This window comes from Hipposideros armiger, unplaced genomic scaffold (genome assembly GCF_001890085.2).
Source record: "Hipposideros armiger isolate ML-2016 unplaced genomic scaffold, ASM189008v1 scaffold_410, whole genome shotgun sequence".
Taxonomy (NCBI): domain Eukaryota; kingdom Metazoa; phylum Chordata; class Mammalia; order Chiroptera; family Hipposideridae; genus Hipposideros; species Hipposideros armiger.
In genome coordinates, this window is record NW_017731760.1 from 1,524,479 (window position 1) to 1,545,770 (window position 21,292).

Consider the following 21,292-nt stretch of genomic DNA (forward strand, 5'->3'; position numbering starts at 1 on the left):
TTTTTTTTTGCCCTCAAGGAAGGACCTTAGATCAAAGAAGTTATTTTGGAGTAGAGAAGCAACAGGTGACAGTTGTGCTAAAAAAATATCCAGGGAGTGCCAGAAGACTAAGAACAGGTTATATCTGTAAATGGCTGATTCCTTTCCTTTTATAACTAAAAATTACAAAGACAACTCTGAATATAAGCCTAAAATGTAATGCTAATCACATAGGGAGGTCAGATGAGTCAAGTTTTATTTAAAAAAAGAAAACCAAGGCACATACTTCCCTGTCACACATGAGATGCTGACCTCAGGAACAGGGAACAGCAGATCTAAAGATGCTTAGAACATGAGATTTGAGGAGATAATTGTTCAAAATGCCCTCTCTACACAAAAATCACACATGCTCCTTGCGCTGTCATCTACGTCAGCTCACTAAAGGCTCTGTGGGGATGGGTGTAACCTGCTCCCCGTTTCTTTTCTTACCTTCATTAAAGGTTTCCACACGGCGTGATCTTGGAAACTGGTTCGAAGCTGCTGCACAGATCTAGATAAACTGTGCAAACATCTAGAAAGAATAATCAAAATTAGCTCCTGAAGAAGCTGAAACTTTTACTTTTCAAACACGCTGGCATTTCACAATTACTAATATATACTTCAAGTATATCTACAGACATTGTTAATTCAACTAAGTCAGAACCTTTCACGGGCTTTTCAGGCTAGCTTCTCTGTTTAAAAATTCACCTGGGCATACTTTTGAGTTACATCTGGATTCTGGGCTTACTTGGTGAAGGTCCGGGAAGGAAAAGGTTAAACACACAGCAAAGGATTTTTATTCAGACCATTTAAAGCTCATACCTGACAGCAGCTAATCGCACCTTGACACTAGACTCAGACAAGCCAGTCACAATTCGGTCCATCATATTTTCAGTCTCAATGATCTGGAGAAAAAGGTTAATGCTGCATAAATAACAACACGAAGATGACCAATGTCCCTGCTTGTAAGCAAGTACGCTAACATCATTAAAAACTATTAATGGTGTTTTTAGCACAAGTTTTTACCTCTGGATAATCATTTTGTGGTGGAGGCAGGCATCGAATCAGAAAGGTAGGGCTAACCCACTATGGACCTGCCAGGCTGAATGACAGGCATAAGGGGCAGATTACGGGGTTTTTGTTTATTTTTAAAAACACTTAAAAACAATAATTACATGGCATAAATACTGTGGAGGTGCTGCATAAACAGTCTTGAGAAAAAGTAAAGGATATAACTGAACCACCATTGGCCAGGTTGCTGCCAGAGTGAGATTCTAGAGAACATGTGGTCCACACTCCGCCCTTATGAAATGGAATCTGTGGGTTTCCGACACAGCCACCTGGGGCGCCTTTATTACTAAGCAAATTAAAACTCAGCTAAATGTTTAGAAAAGTAATCCTTGCCAGTTTTCACTATAGCACCAAGTCCTCCTAAATGTAATCACTACAATCATGAAGCTTTTTAATAAAATTTAAAAATAACAGTCTATAATTTCCCTTCATTAAGCAATGCATAGACAAAAAATAAATAGCGGGTGGAAGAAATTAAATTCAACTTGGGTGGTTCTATGGGAAAAATAGCATATTAGAAAAAAATGTTGACACAATCTCAACATAAATATTAACAAAAACAACTGAATGTTTTGAGTACTTTCTATGTGCCAGGCGTTGTGCTAATAATAAGCATGTTACATTATCTGACTTAACACTTTTGTAGGTATCATCGTGATTATTCCCATCAGATTAGGAACCTGAGGATTTAGATAACACAGAGCTTGCCTGGGATCCCAGAGCTGAGACTGGAACCCAGGCATCTGACTCCAGAGTCCCTGTGCTTAGCCATGCTTGTAACATGGCCCTCGTTAGAGAAGTGTTCGTGTGCCCATCAGGCAGTTCCCAATATGGCAACGCATTAATGGGAGCCATTTCTCCTGTGGGAATATCACCTGGGGAGGTTTAAAAAAAAAAAAATCCCAGGCCCATTAAATCAGATTCTCTGGGATGGGGCTCAGGCACCTGTATTTTTTTTTTCTTTCTTTTTTTTAAAGCTCCTTGGGTAGAATCCAGTGTACAGCCAAGGCTGAGGATCATGGGCCTAGACTAAAATGAAAGGAGTTAGAAGGCTGACCTCAGAACAGGAGTGGGTAGGAAATCTCAGGATGTTCAAGCCAAATGGGAAGAGAAAAAACAGAGTTGAAACGAACAGTATAAGAATAACAACTATTAAGAACAGGGAACCACACCATGGCTGTAGGGCAGTAATGGTCATTTTTATACAGTGATTTCCAGCTTCCAATGTGCCTGGGAAACCTTACTACGTATCGATCTACGCAGACCAAACTTAATCTCAGCCTTACCTTTACGCACACCCCCCCGCTCTGTCCTCAGTCACTTCGAGCCCCGAGCCCCTGACTCCTTCGCTTCTCACTGCCTACTCTTTCTGCCCCTTTCTCCCTGACTTGGACGCCCTGCTCAGATCCCCACTTAGTAGACAGATGCTCTTTTTCACTGTCCTCCCCCCTCTCGTTCCTGCTTCACATCCCAAACTGCTGATACTACAGTAGAAAAACCACTAAACCAGGGTGCCTGGCCTCGGTGCATGCCACCCCACTGTGGCTCCCCCGGCTTGGGCTCACCTGCAGGAGATGCCTGTATCCCCTCGGGTATTTACTTCCTGCTTCCAATTATTCCCACCTCCCTCGCGCCCTCAGTCCCTTGTGCCCACCTCATTTTTGTAGGGACATAGCTTTCTCTGTGGGACACAAGTTGCCTCAACTTCCTTCTTCTCATCCGAATGTCTCCATACTTTTTTCTTTACTCTTGTTACACTGAAATTGGGTACTTCAAGCTCAAAGGGCTCTGCACTCCGATCCAGAAATTGCCTCCCCACCCCTCTCCTGCATCTTTACTCGGCCCCACCCCACTCTATCCTTTTCCTTGGCCTGCCCCACCCCCCACTGCCACCCGTATTTAAAAGACATAAATGCCCTAATTTAACCTCTTCAGGTTACAGTCCTCTCTCCCCTGCCCTTCCTTAAATGTGTCCCATGGCTCTATTCATCTCTCACCCTATGCATATGACAATGTTGTGGCTTGATATGGATACTTCTTGGGATTTTAATATAATAAAATTCTGTCCCAGAGTTCGTTTCTGACCTCTAGCTCTGTATTTCCAATTGTCTGCTAAACACAATCTGCATGTTTGGTGGAACTTCTACTCATGTTCCATACTGAGTTTATCTTCTCTCTAAACCTGCACTTTCCCTATATCCCTCCCTTCTCCCTCTTTCTCTCCCTTCCTCCCTCCCAATGGAGTTATTCTCCCAGTTACCCAGGTACTAAATCTGTGTTAATTCTGATTCCATATCTCTTCCTAAATACTCAACCAAGTGACTTTGCACTATACCTTATATACATTTCATCATCATTCTCACTCCAATAAGCTAGTTAGGACCGGATTACTATTTCCTTGGGGTGATAGTATTTTCCAAGGTATTTAATCTGCTGTGCTACAGCAACTGTCAAAGGTTGGCTGGATGACAGCTTACTTCAGTCAAGCACTAGTCACTGTTCTTGAAACAGTCAAGGCCAAATCAGGACCCTCAGCATGAAAGGAAACTTAAACCAGGGGCAAAAGTCTCAGGTGCTGAATGGCTGATGCTGGTGCCAGAAAGCTCCTTCCTGGTGGCTTGGGAAACTGTTTTTACTGAGGAATGAGAAGTGATAACTTGGCAGAAACACTTGCCCGTACTGATGTAATTACATTAACAGAGAATAAAAAGTGGCGGTGGTGGGGGGTAGGGGGTGCAGGAACACAGGATTATTCTACAAGAACTGAGAAATACTATTAACACTGGCTCCAGGTGCTCAGGAAACCTGGGCACAGGCAAGACATGAAAGAGGCTTCTGGGTAACGTTTGCTGGCCACATTCAACCAAAGGCGCACATCTGCCAAGGGACAGGGCAGGTGTAGCCGTCACCAGCATATAAGACGTGCTCTATAATCTTGAGTAACTCACTTTCCTTCCCTGGACCTTCAGTAAAATGGCAGGATAGAGCAACGATTACTTGACCTCCAACCCTATGCAATCAGCAGGTAAATACAAATCATGTTGGTCTGGGCAAGACTATCATGTTGTGCAGAAGCAACATGGGAAGCAAGGTAGGTTAGAAGAGCCTGGAGATAGCGCAGGTCTGGTTAGACAGGGGACAAAATCAGGGAGAAGGCAAGAAGGGCAAACAGGGTCCAACTCCCCCTGCATGCCCGCTTCAGCTAATATCTGAATAAATAAATAGCACCCACTGAGTGCCACACATGGTTTCAAAACTTGAAGATCCTATAACAGTGAGGGAAAGAGAGCCCGTGCTCCCACCAAACGTCCAGTTTTGAATCAGCAGGTGCACTTAGCTGCTTAATGAATGCAATAGCACCTGATTCTATGTCAGCAAGAGCGATTCAAGAATGATAGGTGTCGTGGGCTTAAGGCAGACAGAGTGATATAAGTATCTACAAATCGTAAGCAGGAAAAACATCCATTCTCAAGAACGGGAGTTTTACTATCGGTTGGGAAATAGCCACCAATGGCCTTACCCAAGAATATTCAGGCTCGGGTCAGGGGACAGTGGGAAACTATGTTAGTAGCCAGTCACTGTAATGTTGGGGCAGAGCTTCATGCTTTACGTTTTCTGGGGCTGTGGCGGCTGACACTTTGGGCGGGGGTACAGCTGCAGGGTGGCTGGCAAACCTTTCCCCTGAGTAAGGAGACTAGCTGTGGGTAGCTTTTCCTTCAGGCACACGGTAACCCTTCTCAGGTCACGCTACATCGCAATATCTGCAGCAGGTGGCCTGCATTTGTGACCAAACTTGTTAGGGAGGGACTCCAGTAACCCTGCTAGGGTTCCAGAAAGCAAACTACTTGAGTGTCTGGTCCACCTTCTCCATCAGGCAATCAGCCTGGGACAATAAAAACGTGAACCTACGGTTCCAGTCCAAAGGGGCATCCTGAGAGGCCATGTGAATGAGCAGCAGGATCTAAGTGCGGCTTTGTATGCTTGAAGACATTGAGACCATCTGAGCAGGGATAAAAGGAACATTATAAAGTGTATACACTGACCAAAATGAGGACAAAAATGTGACTGCAACACAGGAAAAGGTTTGGAATTGAATCCAGAGAAAAGTTTTTCAGGTCAGCAGAGAAGGAGTTGGCAGTGGCTGCTGCCACAGCTCTCTGACCCACGTGAGGGTCTAACAGAGCACCAGACAGCTCTTCTGATCTGGTCTCCACGGTGCCTTTCACGACCCCAGTGCTGTGCTATGTGGCATTGATAATGATGGACAGCCAAGTCCTAGTGCCTGCGAAAGATTTTAGGTCCTTTCAGGATGTAAGGGCAATGCCAAATGCAGCTGGGAGTTGCTATGCCTCATGGTTCTCAGAGATTTCTCTGCCAGAGCTCAGCAGACATGCTCTGTGGTATAGCTTTTAGGATCTGCTTTAAAAAGAGAGACAGAGACAGAGACAGAGACAGAGACATTACCCTCCGTTACACAGACACTGTGCCTCACCAAGAGGAATATGAGTGTTGGATTGAACCCTTCAGAGTGGAGGAGGCCATCTCTCTTTCTCTGCTCTTCTAGGGACCTGACTGTAAATTTAACTCCAGAATTAAATCACATAAAAATATGCTGCATCCTAAACTGAGCACGTTTTAGGTCAGTGGACCAGATGCTATGCACTTCTCTGGGGAGTCTTTAGTCTTCATCACTACATGCTTTTGCTTTTTGTCTTTGGCTGCAGCTCTTGCACGGGTATAGGATCTACTGGAAGAGAAGCTGAGGCCCCTGTCATTGGGACAGGGGACCGCTATGGCCTAGGGGAGAGAAGTGGAGGCCCCCGAGAGGGTAATGGAGAAAATGCACAACGCAGAAAATCCTAAAGCAGAGGTTCACTGCACACATGGGAGTGCTAACAAGAAAAGGATGGCCTTGGCTTAGAAGGGAAATCCTCAGCCCTCCACGAGCGCTAGTGGACCCATAACTGAGTTGTGACCAAGTCATGTACCATCTTTTTGTCAGAACATATAAAGAACTGAAAGAATCAGAGACACAGTCTTCAAAAAAGTAAACCCAACTATTCTTCCAGCCTGATCCAGGATGAAGCATTTCCCAGGTACTAGAGACTTCAGCTTGGACCCTGAACTGTGATCAAACCAACTGAAGCAGAGGAAACAGAAATCAGACAGATTCTTAGTGGTGTCACCAAACGTCTCATACAATTCAAACTAGGCGGGCATGGAGTCAAAGGGATTGGATGGCAAAGTGGACATTCTCTTAGCATCAATTATTTATGCTAATGTACACAATGGTCAGGCAAATACAATTTAATTCCAAATGGGCTTTTGTGAAAGGTTCCCAGAAAGAAGGTAACAATTAGGTAGAGGATAACAATTCAGAGCTGGGCAGAAAGGGTGAAGACTTGGAATCAAACTTTGTAAGTCGGAAGAGGCAGCCATGTAAGATCTCAGTGAATAAGGTAGCAAAATCCAGAAAGTCTAGATAAAGCAGTAGGGACTTATCAGCCAAAGAGGGTGTGGTACAAGGAGGTCTGGAAGAAAGTAGGTTTGGTAAGAAAAAAGGATCTACAATAGAGACGGAACCTGTGTGTGTGTGTGTGTGTGTGGGGGGGGGTGGCAATGCTTAAGTCTCATTAGTGCCAATACAGATGAGTCCCATGACACACACGTGAGTCTTCCCTGTGAGGGGCCACTTATTTAAGGTCTGGCTCCTCAGCTAACTTTTCTTTTTTAAAGGAGATGCGCCCTATGAACACAGGTCTGACATCAATACAATCAAGAGACTGGTTTTGGGAATGAGGCAGAGTCTGGAGAGGAAGAAGGGGGGTTATGAGGTAACATGGCAGACACAAGAGTGAGCTAAGCATGTACAACCCACTCATGTGGTGGACTGAGTAGATTCAGTAGGGGCTTGAGGAGGCATCCGTTCCTCAAAATGGAAAACCAAACTTTCCCTGGTTTCCCAGGCAGGGATCACACTAACTGCCGCAGAATGCTTAACTGAAGGACATGATGCCACACACGTCATGGAAACGCAGGAGCACCTAATATCTACCATTCCTGAGGACATCCTTATGCCACTTCCCTTTTAGTAAAACAAATAAACAAACAAAACCCAACAGCACATGGCCTTCCATGAATCAAGCCAGAGCAGCTGCGGTGCTTGCTCCTAAACAGGTTCAACTGGGAAACCGACTCTCTTACTGCATCTTCTGCATGGCATCAATGACAACAGACCTATCTGAAAGAGCTACACTTTTATGGCTGTTCTTTTGGTTGAATAATGTTAAAACCTGAAGGAGCCTTAGAAATAAACTCATCCAACTTCTTTAGCTAATCAATGAAGTCTCTGAAGTTTGGCAAGACTAAATCACTGGTCCAGGTTCTCTGGGCGCATCGGGCAGACCTGGGGCTCCCCTGGGTTTTCTTACTTCCGGTGTGAGGTCCTTTCTACTCGCTGTGCTGTAAGGATGAGGCTTTTGCTTAGCCTTAATGACTAAATTGAGATCTGACTTTGAAAACTGGAAAAGAAGAACTTGAAAACTTTATCAGTGCTATGGGAACTAGACTATATACTGACATCCTAGGCCAATCAAGATTAGTATACCATAAGCAGCAAGAGAGGTCATCATTAATCAATTGAACTGACAAGAAAAAGATACTTTTCACAGGGCCTCCAAGAGAGCAAATGACAAATCAGTGATTCAGCTTGGGTTGTGGGTACAAATGCCAAGGGTCAGAGAGGATGCAAGCCAATGACAAAAAAGATAAGCCAAGAAAACACTGTGAAGAAACCACAAGAGTTCTGCTGACTTTTCAATTCAATTCCCCAATGCTCTTCATTCTAGAATCAGGATCTAGCTTCTGCAGATACTAACTATTGGGTTGTTGGAAAAGTCATGATGCATTTTTGCAACGAAAAACAGAGAAAAAATACGTCATGACTTTCCTGACAATCCAATAAATGGAACTAGCATCCTGCTGTTTTCAGGCTCCAAACCCCATCTGTTCTGGATGAGAACTGCAGACCTTCCCAACCACAGCCTATTCCACATAGTATCTCTGCCACTGCTCCAGTGTTAAGATTCTCTGACATTTTCCTTATTTATTTTTTAAATAAAGGATAGTTTTTACCAAAGGCTCTTTTTATTAAAAGATACACAGCTTCTCTTAGAACAGATGACTGATCAATATGTTATATTCTGAAGTTTCAGTAAACATTTACAAAATATTTCTTCTTTCTCTCACTCTCCCATTGCTATCAACTCCCACATTCGTATCAACTTTGTCTAATTCCACAATCTTGGGAGACGGGGGGTGGGGGTGGGGGGAGGAGCAGAGATGTGAACCGGCTGGCCCCAAACCTCCCTGGGGTGGGGAGCAGAGGGAAGCGGGGGGGAGTGGGAATAGTGTATCTCCTTTCACCCAGAGATGTGAAAAGAAAAAAACCTCCTAAGAGTTGATCTTCCTTTCGGTCCTTTCTGTCGAAGGCACTGCACTAAATGAGCAGCTAGTCTCTCCAGGGCCTGACAAGCCTGGAGCCGTGTTCCCTCTCTTCAGGGTGGAGAACCAAGAGGAGAGGGTGCTTATGGTGGCCCATTCTCAAGCTTCTATATCTCATTCTTGCTTTTAAGCCTCTTTAAGTGCTATTTTGTAATGTCTACATCAGGACCTATCTTCTTAATAGCTGGGAAACTCACTTATGTTAATTAAATGTGTAAAAGAAACACTCAAAGTTCTAAACTTTCCTACACTATACAAAAAAGTGGGAGTTCTCTCTCGGCCTGATTTTTCCTTCGCCTAAAACCAAAAATATAAACACACTGTGTCAGAAATACTTAGTGTTAGAAATACTTATAATGTCTAAAAATATTTCCTCTACCAAAAAATATTTTTCTACATGTAATAGTTCAATTTTTCAAGTTCAATCATTAGCTTAATGGCAGAATAGAACATGAACAGCTGCTGAATTATGCTTTTATTTGAGCACAGAAAAAACACCATTATAAATTACTATTCAAATAACAGAACTAGAAACCTCCCCACATCTCTTACTGTTTCCCAGGGACCTGAATGATGCGCTGCGCTGAGAACTGTGTGATACAATGGCCCTGCTAGCCACTACTCCTCTCTATATACAGCCATGCACACAACAGTCCTGTAGGTTGTGGCTGAATTTTAACATCCAGACATACACAATTTACTCAGTAAATACAAGCTGCTGTATGCCGGGTACTGCTTCTATGGAGCTTACGTTCTAGTTATTAACATTTTAGCTTGACAAGGAAGATGTTCCAAGGATTCAAAAATGTTGCCTCAAGTTTAAATCTATTTCATATGGAAAATGTCTACAAAATAGAATGCTGAAATAGCACCCCTATGACATCATGTACTCTGGATGTCTCCTTTCTAGAACATTAACTTACAATGTAATCACATCTAGGCAGTTCCCTTAGAGAAACATTTTCAATTGATGCAGAAGGAACACATATTCTGTGGGTCAAAACTTCTGAAACAACTGATTTTAGTATTATGGAAGGAGAAAAGAAGAATGCTTTCAAATAAACTTCTTTATAGGAGATGGACTCTTCCAGACTCATTCACAACAGGCTATTTTAATTAGTCATATCTTAATCATATCTGGGTGTATCAATCATGGCAAAACTGGCTTTCAGTGTAGATGAGGCCCTAGAGTTACTACATAGCAATTTAGCATCTCATCTCCTTAGCTACTTTAAGTTGTAAACACCCACAAGTTACACACCAGTCTTCTGCTTCATTCCGGGCACATAGGAGGAGGTATATCATAACTGCCAGATGAATAAATGGACGTAATTAAAGCATCTCATTATTCACTTTGTACCAAAAACTATGTGAGAGGAGACACAATTTTTCTGAATCTGATGTTTTGCAACCAGCTAGCAAAATAACCAACCTGTACTTCATACTTTAAAAAAAGAACAGGAATTGTAATTCAGTGGTTTATGCAACTACAATACCACAATTAACAGTGTAATACTCAATTTTATGTCTCCATTTAATGAAACTCTGAAATAAAAATGTATTACTGGGTTTCATAAATACCTCTATTATGTACATAGTACTATCGCTCCCAGGTTTGCTTCTTTCAGTGTGCAGAAGGCCAAGGGTCGCAATACTGAGGGCAAGTGGCAAAACCTGGTCCTGCCACGGTTAACTCCTTAAAAATACTTACCATCATGAATGAATGTTGCAGAGCTCGTTTAAAATTCTTTGGTAGATTAGCTTTAAGAAGATAACTAACAATTTTTACCACAGATTAAGTCAAGGAATTCTCAATTCTGAATGAATTTGCTGTTATTCAGTAGCAGAGCCACGTCCTGGAGGGTGCTACTTCTGTGGTACCGTCGGAAACCTTCAAATGTTCAAGGCGTTTGTCTCAACATGCAAGCTAAGGCTTAGAAATAATTCCTTGCATCTGCCTGATTTCACGGCAGAGACAAATACAGAATTTTGACACTGTGCCTTTTAAATGACCATTTCGAATTATTGAACTTTGCAAAATATTTAAAAATATAAATTCATGGCATAATTGTACTGTTACCCAGGAGAACAACTAGTAATAAAATCAAGCTATACCAAATGATAAAAATGTTCAAAGTGAAATGCTTAGTAAGTTTCTGAGATAGCAGAAAGATATTAAGAAATACTGACCTAAATATACAAATACAGTTTAAAATCTTGTAACTTCAAAAATATAGAAGAATTTACATTTGTTCAAAATGTGAACATACATATTTGGGGTATGGTTTCACATGAATGACAACTCTTTGGAGAAACATCTATGGCAACCATGAACAGTAATACCTAGAGAACTAAAGTCAGAATTTGGCTTCCTTACTTTTCCTACCTATGACTTTAACCAATATTGATTTATATTGTATATTCTATTTTATTTTTAAAACCCACATTTTATCTGGTGCTTTGAAAGGCATGCTATAGCAACAAAAAGTTTTGAAAACCAGAATTTTAAAAATATTATAAATGTAAGAAGACGTCTTGTCATTAATAAGATAAACTAAAGAGCCTACGCTTCTGAAATATAAATATTCTTCTTACTATATAAAATAACTAACGGAATTGAAAATTTATAAAGTCACTGTCTTCATTGCAAACCTTTTTTATTTATGCCCCAATGTTCAGTTTTTCTAATACTGAAAATACATATTTATTTTTAATCTTCCAATGAAGTCATTTAAGATGTTCTAACAAATGCTTCCATTTACTGAGCACCTACAGGCACGATTCTAAATATTTTAAATACATTATATCTTATCCTCACAATGACCCAGCAGATATAACTTCCTTTGCTAAGAAAAAGAAGGTAGACAACAAATCCTCATTCTTCTTTGTTTTCCTTTTATTTTCTCTGCCTATACTTCTCAAAATATTTGTTCAGTTTAAAAAGAAAACATCCCACCCTTGATCACCTTCTTCACACGTCATGTAAAACCACTATGATTGCTTTTTTTCTCCCACAAGGAACAAAAACTTAACATTTCATGTTTTCAATTCTTGAAAATCAAAAAGGGCGTTTAGAAAAATTAAAAATGACAAAAAATATTAAATTATTAATTTTCAAAATGATTTGAGGATAGCACCATTGATATCATCATTTTAATTGTCTCCAAATAATTCCTTCAGCCCCTGGCAAATTCTTCCTGGCCATTCCTTACTTTTCTCTGACTTTCCGAGGCTTCATTATAAATGCTGTGTTTTAAGAGCGTGTCTTATTGCCCTTTATCTCATCACACAGCTTGTCCCACTCCCTTCACCCATCGACAATGTTTATATTTATACAATGTAGGCAGTTCAAACAATCTATGTAGAACTGAATTAAATTACTGACCTTAAAAATCTGACATGCATTAATTGGGAAGATAATAATTTATATAGGTGTATATCATGTACAGTATAGTTTGAGTCCTGAGAGTCAGGCTAACTTCTATAAATCAAATCCTACTTTTTTGCCTAGAAAAAAAAATTGGTCCAGATTCACATCTGTAAATGCTATGCATTTTTTTTAAATCGCACCTTTAGAAAGGAAAAAAAAACCACCTATGAAATGGTAAAAATAATTTAATTAAACAAGTACCATACAATAAAACATGTTCTCTTTGATCTAAATCAAAGTGAGTAGAAGACATGCCCTTGGGATTATCTCCTTCTTGAAAAATGGGAATTTCCTGCAATTTCTTTATGCTAAGTATAGTGAAATCTCTTGCCTATATGATCAGATATGTACTCCCCCTATTTTAAATTTCCTCTCTTCACCTACCTGTAGAATTGCTAGTAAAGTTATGAAAGTTCTTAATGCAGGGAGGCCCATATGTTATTCAATTAAGGGTGCTTAACAATGCAATTTTGCAACATGGTTCATTTATCCCTTTGTCCATTCATTCATTCGTCAAATATTTATTAAGTGCCAACTATGTACTAGGCAGTTGTAGATGCTGGGAATACAGTGATGAACAAAATATATAAAAAAACAAACAAACCCTGCCCTCATGGAGCTTACATTCTAGTTCCTCAAAAGGAATCTCTAGCTAAAACATGAGTACTCAAAATCCAAGAGGAAAGCTTTCTGAAAGGCTCCATTAGTCAGATACCTCAAAGGAGCAAAGGCTACAGTAAGAACTACATTTAGTGTTTCTAATGTTTTATTTTTATCAAAAGTAAAAATAACATCCTGTTAAGTTTACTCATTTCCTTGAATTTTAATTCATATTCACTATTTTTAATTTTCCTCCATTTATACTTTCTATTTCTAATAAATTCTACTAGTTCCTTGAAGAGAGTAAAAGAGAGACAATCCTTTTAAATTTCCAACCTAATGTATGATCAACAGCTACCAATCAAGTGCTGGGGTCTTGATAAGAGCAATTCTTTGCTATAATAGAATCAGCCTCACAATTACAGGATTACTTGCCACGCTGCCTCTGCATGACTTAACTACTGACTGGGGTTATAACTGGAAATGCCATTACCTGAAAGAATTTGTTAGCTATCTTATTTTCTTTCTTTTTCACTGTCCCATTAACTGAACTTATGCTTCTTAGTCAGCATTCATATAGGGTAAAGGTACACTCAGAAACTAGACTTTCCCCACGGCAGAGATTCCAGTTAATTTTTACCCGGCATCGCTGTGAGTGCAGTTACTGCTAATGTGCTCTGGACCCGTCTTTCACGGAGCTCTCAATTCCTGCCTCTACACTTGCTTTCCCTAACCAGATTGAATTTCTCTAAGTTAAATATGGCCAGGCCACACTGTTGTCAAGCTCAGTGGTCCTTCATTTTTTCCTTGGGCTTCTTCTCCCTCTTCATGTCACAGCCAATGGTAATGTTTTCCACAATCACCACTATTTCCACCCTCCTTCACTCTCTGACAGAATACCATAGGACATTAGGCAATCTGTAAGTATGCCACAGAGTGATAAAGGATGCAAAGCTAGGAATTAGGATACCAACTTTGCTCTTCACAGAAGGATAAAGAAAGCCCTGGGCATACTGAAGGAAATGCCACTCTGTGTATGATTTCTACATTTTCATTTCTGTATTTATTCAACAAATATTTATTGTTTATTAGGTTCCAAGGACTGTTGTATAGTTGGTTTCTTTTCATGGGAATACACCGACACTGCTCCAGAGCTTAATTTTGTCTGGCCCAAAGAGAAGGTATCAAGAAATGAAATCACAGTAGCCTTTAGAAGTCTTTAGAAGCAGTAAGAGACAGAATTCTACGAAGGGAGAAGGCCTGAGTCTTTCTCCCTTACAGCTAGGTGTATATACCTCTCACTGGCTCTATGTCTTTGCTCTAGTTTTCTCGTCTCCATTCTGCCTCCTATTTAACTAACCATAACAGGGCAATGGGATATATGTTACTTCCTATATTTATTAAATTACATTCCCATTTTCAACTTAAAAGGCAGACCAACTGAACATTACATATTTTCATCCTGAAACAAACAAAAAGCCTTTTTTTGTTTCTTTTGTGGGTCTTTTTTGGGAGGCGGGGGGGATAGGTCTACAGTCCTTAAAATTTCTTTCAAAGATTCTCCATTTGTTAACTCAGTAAACAGAAATTCAATCTTGGCAAGCATAAATACTGCATTAAAAAATAAAACAATAATAAACATTGTACTTCAAGAATATGCACAAAAAAAGAAATATAATCCAAGTTCATCAGGTGTAAGTGTTAAAGGTAAATAAATGTTTCATAAAGTAAATAAAAATCTATCCAAATAATTATTTCAACAAAAAATGGAATAGAAATAAATGCATTCAAAGGAAAAGGGTTGTCATTTATCGTTTTTTATACACTGAAAATAAGGATTCTCCACTCCTAAGAACCGTTTTCATGTAGATTTTATCATAAAATTACTTATATTTTCCATTTAACAATTTCTCTCTTCAGTGGTTACTATGAACTATAAAGTATTCAAAACTTAATTTCCCAGAAATTAAATATCTTCCTAAAAACTCTGTATAATCCCCATTACATAAGAATGTCACAGTATCTTTTCTTCATCACACAAAAAAACTATGATAATTATAACTTATTCTTTATTTGTCATCTTTCTACAGAAATTATCAAGATTTAGCCTTACCAGGAAATTATACACATTATGAACACAAGTTTTAATAGACTACTGATCATCAGACTGTTATGATGCAAGTATTTCTAGAACATGATATGATATCACAAATTAAGTCATTAATTCCAAAACATAGTTTATTAACAAAAGAGTACAAAGAAGTACAAATGGACATCCTATTTCCCCCAATTATGGTCCATCTATCTATCTATCTGTCTCCCTTTCAGTTCACGGCATGGCCTTCTTGAGCTAAAAGAGTGGGTAAAATACTTCTCCTCTTTCTAACAGGCCCAAGTAATCATCCAAAAACAAATCATTATGTATTTAAGTTATACAGTCCATGTCAATTAAAAAAAAAATGTTTTATCTATATGAATTGCTATAAAAGCCTCTTCCCTTGCAATACACCATGTGCCTAAACTGAATGAAACATATCAGAATCAACATCCAAAAATCACGTTGAGACACAGGGAATATCATATTACTAGTACGTTTGCCTTTAAGTAACAGTGTACAAATGAAAGCTTAGGAGTATCAAGAAGGATTTTCATAAGTATTTACTAAAAACACTTCAAGTCAAAAACATCTTATTAACCGAACTAAACTGAGGTACATGGAAAACATTCAGCTTAGTTGTGTTTCTTGCACTGATTTTAAATCAAACCTACTCACATATCTAATCTTACTATTATTTCAAGTTTCTTCAAGAATGGTTCCTTTTCAAGTGATTTCAATAAACCTATGTTCATTCCATACTTCTCCCTCTACAAGCCCATAGCACATATCTGAATCGTGGTAAATTTCCAATACTTTGTGATTTCTCTCCCAGGGCTCCTTCAAACATCAGTATAGACGGAGAGATTTTAGTATATTGCCATGTTCAGTAAACAATGACCAATTTGCTCTTTCTGCATTGGCTCATCAAGACAGAACATGTGGGATTACTTTACTGATGGTTCCTAAAAGACTTGTGTAAAATTTATTAGGTTCTGTATTTTTCTGAGTGGTAAGCTCCAGTCTTTTGGTTTGAGGAGGAAGCTAGGTCAGAGCTTACCACTATACTTTGCTTCCTCCTTAAAACTATTCTCATGAAGAACATGAGTTTCAGTGTTGGACTAAGCTGTAATAATATAAGGTGCTATACCAGTGATACATTTTTTGGGACCTGGAAATTCAGATGACCACTCACTAAACATAAAATCATCATTCCACAAAGATTTTATTCACATCAAACTTGCACAGTAGCAAAAAAATCAAACATAACTAAGCCACATATCAAAGAACAATATACAATAGAGATTTAAATTTCTCAATGGCATTGGAAAGTATTTCCATAAATAACATTTACAATTCTAGTGTTAGGTCTTTCAAGGTGTCAGAAGCTTCACAGTGCTAGAATTGATTTTTATCAGAACACATGCAAAAATGTGCAACATAATAATCCATATTAATGACACAAAAAAAGCACACCAGTTATTTGTCATTCCAGCACGGCCATGCCACTCTATGTTCTAAAACAAACAAACAGCCCCCCAAATCCGGGTCCCATTCATTCTTCAATTATGCCTTTAGTCACTCTGCTTTATTATATTCAAACAGTCACTGTTAGTGCTCTTCACCACGACTTTCAGGTTGACGTCACTCCCTGCCTGCTGGCTGTCAGGACTGGGGGACGCCCCTCTCCCAGACTCACCTTCTTCCGGATGTCTTCATCATTTGCTCCGAGAGAGGCATAGAGCTTGAATGCAGCCTGGCGGAGTTCATGAGCATGTTTTAAGTCATGATCAAGCTACGGGCACAAAAAAAAAGATATGTTACTTACAGCTCAACCCACACATTAAATGTTCAACAAAACTAATTGAGTAGAGTTTAACAAAAAAATGTTTAACAGCTATTATAATATTTAGTGCTCTCGTTGAACTCCTGATTATTTTGGGGTTCTGCTCACATATGACTGAGACCTAGCTGTGTTTGTGTCAGAAAGGTCTGGAATACAGGCAGTCAGCTTCTGTCTAAAGTAAACCCCACAACATTTGACACTGGTATAGGAAAAACCTCTGCCACCTAAAAATTCAGTGTTCCTACAGAGTAGCTTTAGTGGCACCAATGCCTGCTTGCACCAGCTCTTTGCAATGCTCTCGTCAAAAACAAAGCACGCACACTCAGGCCTGGCAAGCCCCAGAATACAGCTGACAACTTGAGTGCTCCTACAACAATGTCTTTAGCAGGCTTTCCCAAACATTTAGAGTAGTGCTAGCCTAATCTCAGCAGCCTTTAGAAACAAGGAAAACTTTGTGAAAATCCTTAATGAACAATATACCATGGTAATCATTACTATCTATCTATTACAGTTATTTGAGATTTATGTTTGGGGGCATTTTTGGACAAATCTATTAATATTACTTACTGGTATAAAATAATGCCACCTTTCCATATGCATAACCAGCTTTCTAAGTTACCGATTTCCCATGCACCTGACTTGACCAAACTACCATAACAATAAAATACAAGCATCTTCTCTGTACACTTTCAAAGAGGGACTACAAACCAATAAATACACAAAGCATGTCAATAATGTAAATAATTTTGTAACTAAGAGATATAACTTCTTCATCCAAATGATTGCTTTTTCCAAAAGGTTCACCCTTATGAGATGATGCAGGTGTTGTTCAAAACATTCTGAGACTCTCTTTTGAAACTTCCTAAAGAGCTAAGTGGCCTGTTAGCTACAAAACCCTAACAATAATATATCTTTATGAACTAAGAGAGTTTTAGGTTAATTTTCACTGGTTAATTTTCACTGATTCTGGTATGTGAAGATGGGAAATCCAGCTGGGTGACAACATTTAGTGTAACAAAAATAACAACAAAAACTGAAACTCATTTGGGGTGGTTCTGAAGGCAATCCTTAAAAGCAGTTCCGAAAATGTTTTGATCAAAGCAGGCATTGGTGAGTTATGGGAGGAATCTCCCAATATATAATGAGGAACTCTCATTTTGACATGTAAGTTCTAAAATACTTATTCTTAAAAGTTTTAACTACTTTCAAGTCATCACATATATTAGAATACTGAGCTGGACTAATAGACCATGAAAATCACACATTTATTAACATGTAAGAATTTAATATTCAAGTTTGGCATTAGGAGATCATTTAAAAAATTATTATTATTATAGTTTTACTGTGATGAAAATAAAATGGAAAAATCTTAACAGAAGGGAATACTCTTCTACACACTAGTTAAATGATTTACAGATGTGTAGGCAAGTTCTCCCATGTTCCCTCACTCTTGTGTCCATCAAAGTGTTCTGTTTGCCTTGCTGGGACGGTTCACTAAGAGTACTCATGAGGCCACAGTTAGGACTTGGCTCATGTATCTTTGAACCAGTGGAACACTGTGTCAGTGACAGCAGTAGCCAGAGTGAAAACAGACAAGGCAGCTGGTTCAACATAACCCATCACCTCTACCGGAAAAACGATCCTACCTTCAGTAGGAAGAGCAGGCACATAACTTAAACATGTAGAGGGCAGTATACATTATTAACACAAATATCAGTGAAGGTTATTTTAGGCCCTTCCTGAGACAGAGAAAGGATATACCCTTAATAGTTTATTTTATTTTCAATGTTAAATGCTAAATGAACCCTTGTCTGCCAGATGAATTTTTTTGGAACTCAGGGGGCATGGGAGACGTCAAGAGAACAGTTTTAAAAAAATTTACCACTGGGACCACTCGTATCAAAAATACAGTCACATTCATGAAACAGTACTGGTTACTGGTTAATTAGGAGGCAATGCTCTCTCTATCACGACCTCCTTAAATAAACTTTCTCTAACAGAATGTTTATCTCTTATGCTTAAAGAAATGGATATGACACACAGGCTGAGAAAAACAAAGTCAAGGGAATATCCACCTATTCTAAGAAACTTGTATTTTGAGAAAAAGTCAGCACATTGTGGTACTTGATGGTCTCACTATAGAGGTTAAATGGGGCTTTAGTTGTCACTAGCAGACCCAAAGCACAGTACAAACTTCAAAAAGGAAAAAGAAGATGGCAAAAGTTAGAAGAAAAGGTAGAAAAATGAAATAGTGGTAAAGAATAAAATAAAGTCATTCAGTCACCTATAACAAAAGATCACCCTTGACCTAAAGAATGAGAATATAGCAACAGAGATGAATCTGAGAACTTGAATAGGATTAGATAATACTGATATAATGTCAGTAACTAGCTTAGAGACCAGACCCCACTATTTTGGGGTTTTATTTGGGAATTAGGGATGCAATTTTCTTCTTTCCTCATTAGCTTCTTAATAAAAAAATTCCTGACAATAAAACGGAACAAATTGGATTGAAAAACTCATAAAGCAACATCATCTATGTTACCAAAGGTAAAAGATCCCTTTATTTAAAAGGGCTTTGAATTATAATCATCAATTACTTCAAGGTTGTGAACAGTCCGTAAAATTTTTCAAAACTACCTCTCTTGAGTTGCTGAAAAGAAAAAGAGAACATACCCTTTTAATATCAGTGATGGCGCTCACTGAGCTGGGATACTTGAAATAATCAGCAAGCATAGCAATGAGGTGGTCGGTAATGCTAGCAATTCTCTGAAGCTCAACATCTGGTTCAATCAGATAGGCGAGTGTCTCAGCTCCTTCAACTCTCTCCTCTAGCAATCTCTCCTTACTGCACATTCGGACCAAACAAGGCAATGTCTGGAAGGCAGTGAAATGAATTATTTGCTTTTTGGTAAAGGCAAAAGCTTGGTGGAGAGCATAAAAAAACAACTCAATGTTTTTTACTGGGAGTCACGTTTGTGATCCAATTCTCAATAAAGACTTTTAAAGAATAAAACGGTTTTTTGGAATGTAAAAATAAAATTCAGTGCCTATTAATCATTTATGCCAACACACTAAACTAATATGATCAAAGCACATTAATACAAACTCTCATTCGGCTTCTGCGATCGTTCAAGACTGAAGCGTTATTATGCAACCTTACGAAAGTCATTTAACAATCCCTAATAAATCATGGCTGATGCTTCTGCCCATCTATGTATTTATTTACCTAAAAGACATCCCAGCAGTTTAATCAGGAATTCTTTTGCCTTAGAAAAAGTATGCTATTTTTTCTTTAGTGAGTAATATGGCTGGGATGACTTCTATTTTTTTTTTTTGGTTTGGAGATTAATATCTATAGTTGCAAAAAAAATACAGCTTTAAAACTACGGTGATACTACTGTTACTCAAATTCCACCTGTTCTCCTATAATGCAAGTGAAATGCATCAGTCACAGTTCCTAGGTTTTCCGAAGAACTACTTGGGAAGACTGAGACTTACTAGTCCAGTTTTATTTCTGAGGTCCTTCAAAAACCTTGGCACTGGTTTGGTCATTTTTCTACATCAGATTCTTAGTAAAAATATCCTATCTTTTTACTATTTCTAAGGCTGATGAATCCACTTTAAAGGATAACGTGGAAGTAGAAATTGAAATATTACAATTATAGGAAGACTTCCTTAACTACCACAGTCAACTGTGCTTTGCTTTTTTCTGAGTTCCTATTACATCTTTACCCCAGAGTTTAGCACTTTATTGTTCACTATTGATTTCCGGCTCATTCGGGCTTTACCATACAAACATCGGCTTCCAAGAGGAAAGCCTTACTCTTATTTTCCCAGGACAGTCACTAACATTTATCAATACCATAAGTACATGGATTATTGAGTTTAATGCTCATAACTACTACACGAAGAAGATACTATGAACTCAGGTTACCAATAAGGAAGAAAAGGAGGGGTAGAGCAGTTAAGTAAATGAACTAAGGTCACTTGCTTCGTAGAAGCCCTTAACACTCTCTGCAGTGTTGTTTACTTAGGGGGTTCTCAGAGCTCATTAAATTAATTGACTTGCTTCACCAAAGACTAAAGGAAACATTCGTCTTCTTTAACCGTGGGCTCATTTTGAACACTGATAATGAGAAACCTCACATTCATAAAATGACAATCAATTTATTTATACTTGTTTTGTTCTTTATAGCTAATGAGACGTTTAATGTATTTAATATATTGTTATTTTCACCGTAACCCTGTGGAATAGATGAGCAGGAATTATTGCCTCCATTTTCATAATTAGGAGTCTGACACATCAAAAGAATAAGAGGTGTGCCCAAGGTTACCAGGCTAGTCAGTGTTGGGAGTGCTAACAGCAGAATCCAGGTCTTAGGACTTCTAAGGCTAGCCTCCTATCCGGGTTTTGCTGAGTCCTTGTTGATTTGGATATACCACAATAATGATGATTGCTTTCATGTGTTATTTACTTATTCTTTCTCATTATGCCATTTGATCACATGCCATGAGGGTGATACAAAGTCTTTATCTGCAGAGCTAGTGAACCGTGTTACAAACTTAATAAATATCAAGGACTAATATATTTTCTATTTCACCTAGGTTTACATATTTCTACAATTCTGCATCCTCTTAATTACCATAAAAATGAAAAAGGTATGACAAGGAAAGAGCTATTTCACTTTGACTTTCAAAATACAACTAAAACCAATTTTTAAAAACT

General features: G+C 38.8%; 1 protein-coding gene across 2 annotated transcripts in view; it reads right to left on the reverse strand.

Annotated features, from left to right (window-relative positions):
* The window catches only part of ARMC8 (armadillo repeat containing 8), a 105,855-nt gene that overhangs the window by 28,415 nt on the left and 56,148 nt on the right, over window positions 1-21,292 (reverse strand). For both annotated transcript variants that reach the window (XM_019663918.1, XM_019663919.1), the window contains 4 exons: window positions 19,240-19,440; window positions 16,417-16,512; window positions 841-923; window positions 469-550 (listed from right to left, as the gene is read on the reverse strand). In XM_019663918.1, the coding sequence (XP_019519463.1) occupies window positions 469-550; window positions 841-923; window positions 16,417-16,512; window positions 19,240-19,440 (462 nt within the window). The remainder of the gene's footprint in view (window positions 1-468; window positions 551-840; window positions 924-16,416; window positions 16,513-19,239; window positions 19,441-21,292) is intronic.